General features: G+C 36.5%; 1 protein-coding gene across 1 annotated transcript in view; it reads left to right on the top strand.

The window, feature by feature from the left end:
• TBC1D32 (TBC1 domain family, member 32) overlaps positions 1 to 14324 on the top strand; it is a 345222-nt gene that overhangs the window by 41130 nt on the left and 289768 nt on the right. The window contains 2 exon segments of the mRNA XM_006839881.1: positions 3280 to 3457; positions 11861 to 11929. Of these exon segments, the coding sequence (XP_006839944.1) occupies positions 3280 to 3457; positions 11861 to 11929 (247 nt within the window).

Consider the following 14324-nt stretch of genomic DNA (forward strand, 5'->3'; position numbering starts at 1 on the left):
TTCATGCTGTACATAATACTTTCGGATATATATTCTCATCTATTTTTTTGGTACAGCCATATGAAATAGGTCAGCTAGATAATATTCTTTTTATCTCATTTTATACTTAGACATATAAGTAGACAGGAGTCCAATCCAGGTATTCTGATATCAAGTTTAGTTCTTTATTCACTATATTTATTTAGATATTTATATCTTTTTGTTTTAAATATAACGATTTCATTGGTCCAGATCACATATTTCTGATTTATAAAATACAGGGCTAAGCACTGGATTAGTATAAGCACTGGACTGCTAACGATATGGTCGACAGTTCAAACCCACCAGCTGCTCTCCAAAAACCCTATACATAGTCACTATGAGTCAAAACTGATTTGAGGGCATGCAACAACATTATTTTTATAGTTCCTTCTAGTTCTAAAATTCTAGTCATAGGATTTTTGGTGATATCATCTAGTCTAATATTCTTATGGAGACCTGAGAATTTTCACTTAATAAGTGGAGAGATCAGTTATAGGTTCTTGAGATTTCTAGACCCATGGAGCTAAATGGATCTTAGAAGTTTTCCAGGTCAATCTCCTAGCAATTTCAGGAATTCCTTTTCGAACATTCCTGAAAGTGAGTTCTCCAGGTCTCTGTTGGAAAGAATATACTGATAACTTAACTCTTAGTTAGGTCCTAAGTATACATGAAGTCCTGGTGTAGCCCTGTGGGATAAAACACTGGACAGCAAGATCAGTTTGAACCACAAGATTGGTTATTCAAACTCACTAGCCACTCCTTGGAAATCCTATGCAGGTTTACTGTGAGTTGGAACCGATTCGACAGCACTAAACTACAACAAAGTGTACGTAGCAGGTCACAGATATGATTATGGATGACTGTAGACAGATGTGTCTGTGTTCCTTCCTTTCTTTCCTGCCTACAGACAATGTATAGAGAAAGAGATAGAAATAAGATAAAGGACTAAGAGTGAAGTATGAAGTAGGCTTGGTAGGATATGATATTAACTGTTGACTGTTGGTTTTGTTGCTAGTTACTGGTACCCATACCTTGGGAACTGTTGCCTCAGATTCTGTTAACTTCATCCTACCTTGGCCCATATAATCAGCTGAAAATAAAAAGGAAATAACACACTTTTCAGGTTCTCTAGTAATTTTTGTATTTGTTCTGTAAATTTTGTCATACCATTTCCTTGTTGTTGTTGTTGTTTTTAATGACTTACAGTTACCCCTTTAGGTGTGTGTTTTTTTGAAAGCAATATTTTGTTGTGTCTCTGGTGAATGTTTTCACAGCAAATTTGGTTTCCATTTGACAATTTTATACACATTATTCAGTGATATTAGTTATATTTTTCACAATGTGTGGATTTTGGTTCTCTGTTTTTGGCTATGTGCATTTATTGCTATAAATTGCCCTCTCAGCACTGCTTTTGCTGTATCCCATAACTTTAGCATCTCTATGCTGGAGAGCAAGTTTCAGGGTCTCTTCTGACATCCATTTTGTTTTTTTCCTTCTAGTTGTCTTCTTAATGACCTTTTACTTTCTTCTTGTATGGTGTTCTTGATGTCATCCCACACCTCTTCTGGTATTCAGTCACTAGTGTCTGTTACATTATATCTGTTCTTGAGATGATATCAAAATTCAACTGGGATATATTCAAGATCATATTTTGGCTCTCATAGATTTGTTTTATGTTTTTTCAGCTTTAGCATGAACTTGCATATGAGCAATTAATGGTCTGTTAATTTTTAGCATACTTGTATTGAGAGGTATATCTTCAAGCTCACTAATTTGGTTTTCCATTGCTTTGTTTTTTGGTTAGTTGGTTATGTGTCTTGGAGTCAGTTCTGATTCATAGCAACTCATAGGATTTCTGAGGCTGTAAATCTTTATGGGAGCAGAAAGCCTCATCTTTCTCTCATGGAACAGCTAGTAGTTTTGAACTTTTGACCATTAGGTTAGTAGCCCAACTTGTAACCACTACACTATCAGAGCTCTTTGTGGTATTATCCTATATTTGTTTTAATTGATGACTGTATTTTGATGTATTCATAGGCTCTCACCAACTGTCTCCTGTGGGTATAGTTAGAGAATGGAAGTATGTTCATCATTCTTCATTTGCCATAATGTGTACTTCACTTGAGGGTGGGTTTGCCTGGTGTTGGTTGCTGTCTATCACTGATCCCATAATATAGGAGCTGGTATTGGTTGTTGCTCAGTGGGTGGAACTGTGGAGGGTATAATTGTGACTGGGCCGTATCTGCACAATTGCTGTCATATGAGAAAGAGGAGAAACCCTCTTCCCCTCCTCCCATACACACACAAGAAAACACACAATAAACAAGCAAGTAACCCACAATGAAAAGAAAAAATATTAAAGGTTAATAAACAAATAAAAACAGATAGTAAACAGGAATAAAATTACTGAAAAGAGAAAAAGGGACAGGAAGATGGAGCTATAGAAGAGAACAATAAGAGAGAAAATAAAATGGAAATAATTAAGAATAAAACAATTTAAAAACCAGGAAGAGTGAAGATGAAAAGAGAAATAACATGCTGAATAGTAAAGAAAGATAAAAAGAAAAAGAATAAAAAAGAAAAGAGGGTGAGAGATGAGAAATAGAAGAGAAGAAGGAAAGACAAAAGCAGAAACAGAAAGGATAAAATTCAAGGAAATGGAATGAGAGGAGGAAGGAAAATAAATAATAAACAAACACAATGAAACAATGAAAAGAAAAAACAAAATCAATGTAGCTGTTGGTCCTGGACAGGCGAAAACTCTGGGGGGGCTCCTGTCAGCTAAGGAGCTCACGAGGTTGGTGCACGATGGATGTGAATATGTAATTCTCTAGCCCTACGGGGAGTTCTATGTACTATCTATGTTATCAAGGTTGATCCTCTAAGAATTTATGTGTTTAGTTTGCACATTTATATTTTTAATCCATTTTGAATCTCCTTTTGTGTATTGTGGTAGGCAAGATTCCAGTTTCATTTTTCTGCCTTTGAAAATCTAATTTTCCTAGCATCATTTATTGAAAAGAGTTCTTTTCCCAATGAATGGATTTAGCACATTTGTGAAATGTTAGTTGACCATGGATGTGTGGGTGTTTTTCTATAGAGCTGTGTTCTTAAAGGGACTACTCTTTGCCGTGTTCTTAAAGGGACTACTCTTTGCCGTGGGGAAGGGGATTAAAAAGCCATTTCAATTTACTTTATTGATTTAAAAATTTGTGTGGATGGACTTTTTATCTTATTCTGACTTCTTTGAATTTTAAGGTACAAAGAAATGATGCATTCCTTGAAGAACATCATGATGGTAGTGGTTGAATCTATGATTAACAAATTTGAAGATGATGAGATAAGAATTAAAGAGAAGCAGAAAAAAATCCAAAAGGAGAAAAGCAGTAGTTACTGCACAGACAATTGCTCTGATAGTGATTCATCATTCAACCAGGTGTGTTGCTTCATTTAATATTTATATCTTGAAACGGTATTTAATAATCACTAGCGTAGTGGTTACAAATCGGGCTGAGAACCGCAAGGTCAGCAGTTCAAAACTACCAGCTGTTCCGTGGGAGAAAGATGAGGCTTTCTGCTTCCGCAAAGATTTACAGCCTCGGAAACCCTGTACAGGGTCACTATGAATCAGAACCTACTCCACGGCACATAACAACAACAACAACCTTCAATACATTCTGTATTCATTAGATTCTCCTTTGTTTTTCAATTTGGAGATTCAGAAGTAAAATAAACAATAATCTAATAAGATATTAGAGGTTTAATTCATGAAATAATATAGATTTATATGCCCAAGTGTTGATTATATTTTAGATAGTTTTTAATAAGGTAAGAAATAAGCTAATGGTTCTAGAAATAAAGGAAAAAATCATAAGGATTGAACCAATTATTATGAACTTTAGTTCAACATAATTTATTCCTAATAATCATAAAATTATTAAAAATTAATAACTGAAGTTAAATTCTATTATAGGTGAGATATGGAGGTAAACATATGTTATTGTGATGTGGGTTATTTTTTTTATGTCAAGAGATTTGAGGTCTTCTATTTTTTTCCAGCCAGAATACTGGAATCCTTGTCATTTGACTACAACAGAACTAAAAGAAAGGTCACTGACTAGGTTAGCGTGACAGAAGACAATGGAAATGAGGTAGATTAGAGCCCATACATGTACCATGAACTTCCACATTCAGGTCAAATGGAGTCTGTCTGATCTTAGTGTGAACCCTACTGGATATTTGTTGTGAAATATTTTCACTTAATCAGCTATAAGGGCAAGTAGATCATAACCAAAAATTGAAAATCGATTTGAAAAATTTGTGTACACCATGAAAAGTACGTGTGTATTGGTCACAGTTAGGACTCCATGATTGAAGGAAAAATAGTTTTGGAAGTATTCAAGATAAAACTTAATGGTCCAGCACATCATTTAGCAGGATTGTGGTTTTACAATGAATTTTACAATATGATTTTTACAATGAATTTTACAAGTCAGGTTAGTTACCTGACTGTGATGGAGGAAGTGAAGAATGTGAGTATTCTTCATGCAGTGTCCTTCAATCATTTCTTGTTAATGAACTGTTTGGAAGAAGATGGAATATGGAAATTCTAAGTTAATTTAGTACAAATAGATTGGCTTGGCCAATAGGTTAATTTAGCTGCTTCTTCAGTTCACAAATTTTCTGGAAATAGAAGGAACAGAAAAGTCTAAGTATAGGACTCTGGGACTTAAAAGATTTTACTTTCTTATTTGATGAACATCTAAATACATTGAAATCCAAAAATCAGAGAAAACAATGAAGCATTGTTAGGTTGTCCTAAGGAGTATGTAATCTGATTTACATAGGATTGAATATATAGCTGACAGTTGAGAGGCTGCTAATTTCCAAATACTAAATTATTTCTTGTTCATAAGAATTACAAATTTTTGAAGAAATACAAAGATTTCATGGAAATGATGTCATAATTTCAGAAGATATTCTTTTTTTAAGTTTTACTTTATTTTGATTCTTGAGAAGGAATCATGCTTTAAGTCTCTATGGCTGTGTGATGTCCACAAGGAATATCTTAATTGTCAGATGTTTGCCTTATGAATATAACTTTGTTTCAGAACTACCTAATTGAGCTGGAATTAAACTATACCCACCATGAAGGTATCCCTGGACTTTTGAAATGAAAAACTGAAATTATTATGAAATCAATTTCATTATGGCTAGGGTCTGAGAAATATTTGGGTGTACCTTTGAGTAGTAAAATAAGACACTCTTTCATGTAACTGACCAAAGAGAGGATGAATTAATATATTCAGAATTAAAAGGGTCTCTGAAAACGTATCAGTTATTTATTGTGTTAAATATCACTATTCTTATTGATTGATAGCTTCAAATTGATAAGTGCTTTATGTGACTTGTGCTGGACTTGAAAAAAAAACTCTTTAATTTTTTTGAGAATAACATTGAGTAAATAATTTTAACCTGGCTATAGACATTGGAGTCCTGGTGTGGCACTGTGGGGCAATGCTCTGGACTGCAAGATTTGTTTTAACTGTAAGGTCAGTAGTTCAAGCTTACTAGCCACTCCTCGGAAACACTATACAGGATTGCTATGAGCCAGAACCAACTTAACAGCACTTTACAGCAACAAACAGGAAGTCCCTGGGTTACAAACCAAATATGTTCCTAGGGTGTATCTGTAAGTTAAATTTTTACATAAGTCAGAACAGGTGCATACAGTTCTTATTTAGCTTAATTTAGTGCAAGAAAAGGCAGGGAAACTCCCCCCCAAGACTGAAACTCAAAGGGAACACATGAGCAGGCATGTAAGCTTGCTGGTGACCTTGTTGGTTGACTTGTGAGTGGAAGCGGGGGAAAGGCAGCAATGAAGATATGGACTAAGTTTGACCATGTTCTATGGACTCCCGTTCCACCTGGAGATGAGAGATAGAAGAGGAAGGGCTGGTTGGTCCGAAGTGTGTTGAGACCTGAGGATTCCTGAGCCCATGGAAAAGGACCTAGTCATGGAGGACTAGAGTTTAGAGTGAAGTGTCCACCTGATGTAAAGTGAGGCGAGATGCACAAGAACGCCTCAACTTGGAGATAGTTACCCATTTAACCTAGCTTCGATGGCTTCAGGATCAGAACTTGATTATAGGAAGACAAAAAAAATTTGATGAAAGAAGCAAATGTAAATTGCTACAATTTGATAAACTTGACCTATATTTATGGATTTAGTAGCTCAAAATACCAATGAGAAGGAAGGAGTCTTCACATCAAGGATCAATCTTATCTCCTTTGTACACAGGGGTGATAGGGACAGACAACTTAGACATTGACTACCTAAATTTAGGGGTGTGTGTGTGGCTATAAAGGCACAAAGTGACTGGCTTACAAGTTTTCAAGAGAAAGTTGAGTTTCTGAGTATGTGGGGGAAGGTAGAATCCTCACTGAATAGTTTTCATCTTGTCTAGACGGGTCTGGTGAAAGGAAATGGGAATAATAGTCTTATGATTCAATAGTGAGTAATTATTATCATGGCCAATTGTGATGGTCACAACTGTAAAGGTGGAAATTTTGTAACATAAAGAGGGGAGTAGTTAATCTTCCATAAACAGAGGACCCTAGGACCATCAAGGGAGGAGAACATGAGCAGAAGAATGTGGGACCCTATCCAGAGAAACAGCGACAGCAGAGATGGAGGCAGAGATGATGACATGGAGAGATAGAGCAGCTGAGGACTCTAGACTCATGGAAAGAGAAAGGCTGTGTGCTGGCAGCCAAGAGGCAGGCTTGCAGAATGTGCCCTTTGGTTGTTTAAATGATTATATATTCCTGAGTGTTTTTGCATACATCAAACAAACAAACAAACCAGAATAGAAGGAAATACTATTGAATAGTGATATATGAAGGGATTTGTAATCATTGCAATGAAATATAATAGGATGAATGCCAAACAGCTCTCTCCTGTAAACTGTCACTCAATTTACAATAAAAGCTTAAAAAAAAAGAAAAGAAAAGGCAGGGAGCCTTTTTAGGGATTTAATATCTACAGAAGCAGCAAGTGGCTGCGATGCGGAATTTGTTGCTACTTTGTTTCTGATGTGGCACAGTAGAATAAGCACCGGCCACAGGGTAGGTTTGAACAGCAAGGTCAGCGGTTCAAACTCACCAGCCACTCCCTGGAAACCCTATACGAGGTCTCTATGAGTTGGAATCAACTCAGTGGCACTTAACAAGGATGAGAATTGGATCAGTTGTTTCAAAGTGAGAACAAATTTATTAAACTTTAAAGGGCAAATTTATCTAACATGATAGTGGAAGACCCCCAACAAGCTGGTTTGACAGCATGGTGGCAGCAGTGGGCTCATGCATAATGAGGATGCTGTAGGAGCAGGCAGTGGTGTGTTCTGTTGTGCATCAGTTCACTATGAGTCAAAACCGACTTGACGGTATCTTAACAATAACAAGGTTCAATTTTTTTTTTTTTAATTTTAATTTTTTGTTGTGAATTAAGTGAATGTTTACAGACAAGATCATCAGTTTTCCATTCAACATATTTTGCACTTTGTTGCTTCTCAATGATTGCAGTCCCCTCCACGCAACAATAACCAACCAGTTTTTAAGTTACATGACTGGATTTTGATCATTAGTTGCAAACTAGTGCTGGGAAGATAGAAATACTAATAACATGCTGTTTAGATTCCTTCATCTTGCTTATTCTGGACATGTCATTAGGAAAAAACAATCACTAGAGAAGGACATCACATTGGTAAATTGGAGGGTCATCACAAATGAGGGGAAATCTCAGTGATAGATAGCATCGATGGACTCAAGTGTGGCAACAGTAGTGAAGTTGGCCCAGGATCAGGCAGTGTTTCGTTCTGCTGTGCATAAGGTCACTATGAGTCGGTACTGACTCGATGGCACCTAACAACAACAACTCAGTGATATGGATTGACACAGTGACCTCAACATAGGCCTCAAACTATCAAAGACCATGGAAATGGCACACTATGGGACAACCTTTTTTTTCTGGATTATCTGGGCAAACTTAATCACAAATGTTCTTTAAAAAGAGAGGCAGGAAGGTCAGAGTCAGATGAGATACAACCTTGCTTGCTGAAAGCGAAGATGACTTAAAATTCTTACTTATGAAGATCAAAGACTTCAGTATGGTTTGCACCTCAATGTAAAGAAAACAAAAATTCTCACTACTGGATCAATAAACAACAACATGATAAGTAGTGCAAAGATTGAAATTGTCAAAAACACGTAAGTTCACTTTGCTCAGATCCATCATCAACACTCAAGGACGAAGTAGTCAAGAATCAAACAATGTATTGCATTAGGCAAATGTGATGCATAAAATCTCTTTAAAGTGTTCAAGAGCAAAAATGTCAGTTTGAGGTCTAAGGTGTGCCTGACCCAAGTCATGACATTTTAAATGCATGTGAAAGTTGGACAGTGAATAAGGAAGACTGTAGAAGAAGAATTGATGCATTTGAGTTTTGGTGTTGAAGGAGAAAAATTAAAGTGCCTTGGACTGCCAAAAGAACAAACTAATCTGTATTGGAAATAAATACAGCCAGAATACTCTTTGGAAACCAGGATGGCCAGACTTCGTCTCACATACTTTGGATATATTATCAGGAGGGACCAGTCCCTGGAGAAGGATATCATGCTTGGTAAAATGAAGGGTCATCAAAAAAAGAGGAAGACCCCAAATCAGATGGATTGGCATAGTGGCATCAGTAATGGACTCAAGTGTAGCAACGATTGTGAGGTTGGCACAGGACTAGACAGTATTTCATTCTGTTGTGTGTATATAACTATGATATGATATCGACTTGATGACACCTAACAACAACAACAACAGCTAATTTGATAAGCTATTTTAATTAGTTGCTATGACATTTATATTCATCTTTTGAGACACAATAACAATATAAAACAAGACGGTAATATAACTTGTTAAATTATGCGAGTTGGTTCTGACTCGTAGCCACCCTATATAGGGTTTCTGAGGAGCTTACGGTTAGCAGACCAGTACTTATCCTATAGCACCACCACCAGCTTATAATGTGTAATCCCATGTGATAGGGAATGTTATACTGAGGGAGTTTTTGAGCTGAGTCCTAAGTGAAAAGAGGGCAACCGTGCAAAGTCCTAGAGGAGGGACATTGCTGGGCAGGAACAAAGGCAAGGGCCAAGACTGTTGGCCTTTAGTGAGCATGACATCTTCAGTGGTTGGAAATGAAGGCCAGTGTGACTGTAATCTGGAGGGCAGGAAGATGAGTGGCATGAGAGAGAGAAAGAGAGGGAGGAAGAGAGAGAGAGTGCGAGCCAGAATATGTAAGTTATTGTTGTTAAGTGCCATCGAGTGGGTTCCCACCCATAGCGACTCTGAATAGGGTTTCTGAGGAATGGCTGGTGAGTTTGAACTGCTGACCTTGCGAGTCAAACTTCCCTTGATATGCAGCACATTATCCTGCATTGCTATACCAGGACTCTGAATATGTAAGTAGGAAGTGTATATTTTATTCTGAGTAAAATGGGATGCCTTTTGTGGGGTTTAAGTAAGGAAGTGAAAGGATTTGATGTATAATTTTGAGAAGCTCAATCTCACTGTTGTTATAGAATTGATGTTTGAGTGGGATAGTATAGGCTAAGAGTATATGTTATCAGGAAACCAGTTAAGATGAATTGAAATACGTTAGCTAGACTACTTGGGTTCTCAATCAACATCCGTGGAAGCAGCAAGCAAGATATTAAATGACATACTGCGTAAGGCAAATCTGCCGCAACAGACCTCTTTAAAATATTAAAAAGCCAATAAATCACTTTCACTTTGAGGACTAAGATACAGCTGATCCAAGCCATGGCATTTTCAGTTGCCTCATATGCTTGTGAAACTGGACAATAAGTAAGGAAGATCAAAAAAGAATTAATGCCTTTGGATTATGGCATTGATGAAGAATACTGAATATACCATGGGCTGCCAGATGAAGGAACAAATTTATCTTCGAAGAAGAACATCCATAGTATTCCTCAGAAGCTGTAATGACAAGACTTTGTCTCACTTACTTTGAACATGTTATTAGGGTAGCCTAGTCTCTGGAGAAGATACCATGCTTATGAGGATGATGTAGAATTGCACAGTGTTTAGTTCTGTTACACACAGGGTCTCTCTGAGTCAGAACCAACAGGACTGTACCTAAGAACAACAAACTAGAGGTGATGGTGCCTCTTGCTTCATTTTAGCAGAGAAGTGCTGAAAATTATTTGGGTTTAAAGTTTATAAACATTGGAGGTTGTCTTGCGAGACTCAGTGATGGATTGGTTTTAGGATGTAGAGGAGAGAAGTCAAGGTTGACTCCTACTTTTGACGTATGCCAAAAGCTGGATGGATGATAGTGTCATTCACCCAGACAAAATGTCTAAGGGAGGAGCAGGTGGGAATAAACATCAAGGATTCTATTTTGGACATGTTAAGTTTGAGGTACCTACTAAGCATGCAGGTGGCACTATTGAAAGGATAATCTAATGTGTCATCATGATATATATATATATATGTGTGTGTGTGTGTGTGTTGTTGTTGTTAAGTAGCATGGAGTCGTTTCCAACTCATAGTGACGCTACACAGTGTTTCCGAGGCTGTAAATCTTTACGGGAGCAGAAAGCCTCATCTTTCTTCCATGGAACAGCTGGTAGTTTCGAACTGCCAATCTTGAGGATAGCAGCCCGATTTGTAACCACTATACTACCAGAGCTCCGTATGTATGTATGTATGTCCTTTGAATTCAGAACATTTAAAAATACTTCAGATAAAGTTGCATGAAACCTGTAGATGACTCCTTATATATATATAAGGAGCTCTGGTAGCATAGTGGTTATGAATAGGGCTGCTAGCCTCAACGTCAGCAGTTCAAAACTACCAGCTGTTCTGCGGGAGAAAGATAAGGCTTTCTGCTCCCGTAAAGACTTGCAGCCTCAGAAACCCTGTGCAGGGTCACTATGAGTCAGAACCGACTCCACAACACATAACAACAATATCGTCTTTGGAAACGCTATACTAGGGTGGCCATGGGTCATAATCAACTGGACGGTACTTAACAACAACAACAAATACAGTCCTGGGGGGGCACTGTGGGATAAGCACTAGGCTGCTAACTGCAAGATTGGCAGTTCAAACCCACCATCTGCTTCTTGGAAACACTATACATAGTTACTAAGCTTTGGGACCAATGTAATAGCACTTAACAACAATATTGTTGCTATTTTTTAATATTTAGATTATTTTTGAAAGGATTTTAGAATCCATTTTTGAGAAAAAGACTCCTTTCTTCCTCCTCCTAAAATGCTTATGAGCCACATAAATCTTTTTGTAGATGAAAATTTTTACTCCAGGAGTTTTTACTAAACTATAAGCATGGAGAATGGCTAGGGAAAAATACAGGAAAGAAAGGGAACAAAAAGTTCAGGCTGTGCCTTTCTACTTAGTATTTTTCTCCATCTTTTTGTTTCATTCATCACACACTCCCTGGTACAAACTATTTTGTCTTTACGTCTTTTGAGCCTAGTCATATTCAGCATATTGTAGTTGTTCAGAATATAATCATAGTTTTCATATGCATGAAGGTACACAGTTCTTCTGGGACATTCAGTTCCCATTTAAATGGCTTGGGAAACAAATATTATAAGTTTGCTGTCAAATCAGCAAATATCATCCCTTTTTTCTTATTCAGAATGTATTTTGTGCTTGGAATTGTATTAAAAATTATTGTCTCACAATACTTATTTAAGTCTACTAAATTAATGAAGATTTTCTTCAATTTTGTTATAGAGTTACAAGTTTTGTCAAGGAAAATTACAGTTAATATTAGATCAATTGGATCCTGGGCAACCTAAAGAGGTAAGTTTAAAGGCTAGCTGTCAAGCTAAGTCAGATATTATGTATTTGTATAGGGTCTCTATGAGTCGGAACTGACTCCACGGCATATAACCACTACCACCTCTACCACCATAATCTTGGCATTCTGCTGTGGTGCTGTAGGATAAGTTTGGCAGTTCAAACCCACTAGCTGCTCCTTGGAAACCTTATACAAGGTCACTGTGAGTCAGAACCAACTTAATGGTGACTGCTACTCCAGAGAAGAGGCTTTTTTTTTTTTTTTTTTTTTTAATGGTTAATACTAGCTCACTAAGCTGCTCCTAGGAAACCCTACGTAGTGTTGGTGTGGGTCGCAATTGACTCGATGGCGCTTAACAACAACAACAACAATAATATATCCCTTCTAGACTTTATATTCTTGAAAAGAAAGGTCACAGAGTGAGGGAGATGTTCCTTAGGGAATCATCTTGGTTTGTTATAATTTGTCAGAAGAAATTTTCATTTCTGGTGTTAATTTTGAAGGGATGAATTTATGGGCAGTTGTAACTGCAACTATGCCATCATTGCTGTTTTAAATGTAATCTTTTAGTTAATATATTTCTGAAAAAAAAAATAAACAAAGGCTTGATGTATTGCTTCTTTTTTTAACTTCTAGAAATTGTAAGCACTTTTTTATTATAAAAATATCTTTAATTAATTTATTGTATGTGTTGAGTCCTGGTGTGGTGCTGTAGGATAAGCATGGGATTGCTAACCATAAGCTATGTGTTTCAAACCCACCAGTCACTCTGGGAAACCCTATACAGTGTCACTAAGAGTTGGAACCTGTTCAATGGCACTTAACAACAACAAAGCCCAACAACAACAAAGCCCTAGTGTGTTGCTGTAGGATAAACACTGGACTGATTAACCATAAGGTGGTGGTTCAAACCAACTTCTGCTACTTGGAAACCTTGTACAGGGTCAGTTTGAGTTAGAATTGCTTGATGGCATTTAATAGAACTTAATAACAGTAAGTCTTTTGTTTAAACTTTGCCATTTACTCTCAATTTTTGAAAAACAGTATTTATTTTCTTGAACTTTTCATTTTAAACTAAATGAATAAACCAAGAACCCAGTTGTCACTGAATCGATTTTGATTCATGGCGACCCTATGTGTTTCAGAATAGCACTGAACTTGGTAGGCTTTTCAGTAGCTGCGATCTTTTGAAAGTCGATTGCCATTCCTTTTTTCTGAGGCACTCTGGGTAGATTCAAGCCATCAACCTTATAGTTTGTAGCTGAGCACTTATCTATTTGCTCTACCCAGAGACTCAACTAATTGAAGTTGTGACTTACTTTTATTGAAATTATCTAACTAAGAGTCTTAAAGAACAATACTTTTTTTCTTTTGTTATTCTGATTTATTTTATGGGTTCTTAGTAAGTAAATGATAATATTTTAAAAGTTTTTGGAAATTGAATTTGATTCTTAATGGTAAAACTTTTGTTGTCTTCAGTTTAAGTGGAATACTTGGGAATTTATACCTGTCCAGAGTACCATTTTTCTACTTCTGAAATTAAGATTATCTGAAAAAGAGATATTATTTAACATTTTAAATGGGTTCCTAATTTTTAAAAGTATTCCAATATTTCCCCTGATTCCTACCACTAATAAAGTTGTATTTGGAAATTCTCTTTATGATTGAGTAGATATTATGAGCTACATGTATATATTTTGTCTTCTTCACCTGAAAGTTCATAACCATATTTTAGTGTCTGTCTTCTTGGGGTCTTACCTATCCTGTCTCGGCCTCATCAGTCTCTTCTTCATTAGGCTTTAGTTTCTGCTGAGCAATGACCAGCTTTTGCAGAATAGGTTGGAATTAGTGTGTGATCACTCACTATTTGCTCCATTACTAGTTGGAGTTGAATATTCTTCTCTGCTGTCCCTTGGGTCACATTGTTTTGAGCGAATTCTGATTGGGTTCTGAGAATGTTTAAGTAGTATGTTTTCTGGAAAAACTCAAAAATTTAATTTTGCGTCCCATATCTGAATGATTTTTTAATTCTACCTCAGAGGTTAGAAGGTCACGAGATATGGTGAGGCAACAAAAACAAGTTTAAACTAATTGATTATGTGAGAATTGTTCATATGTCCTGCAATAGGAATTCTTCACTGGGACTTCTGGACAAATTTAAAAATTAAACCCCTAAATCTGTAGGCGCTTTTTTGATAATTTACTAGAGTGGAGAAAATGTGTTGGGCAAGGTTATTGGAAAATGTTGCCCTGGTAACTCAGATTAAACCACTATCCTTTTTCCTCTCCTATGTAGATATCTATCCTAGAATCTCTTAGCAAATTTAGTATTTTAATCTTATTTTACAAAACTGGCAATCTGTTTCTTTTCTGTGCTTGTTGTTGTTGTTAAGTGCC

Source organism: Chrysochloris asiatica, unplaced genomic scaffold (assembly GCF_000296735.1).
Source record: "Chrysochloris asiatica unplaced genomic scaffold, ChrAsi1.0 scaffold00027, whole genome shotgun sequence".
Taxonomy (NCBI): Eukaryota; Metazoa; Chordata; class Mammalia; order Afrosoricida; family Chrysochloridae; genus Chrysochloris; species Chrysochloris asiatica.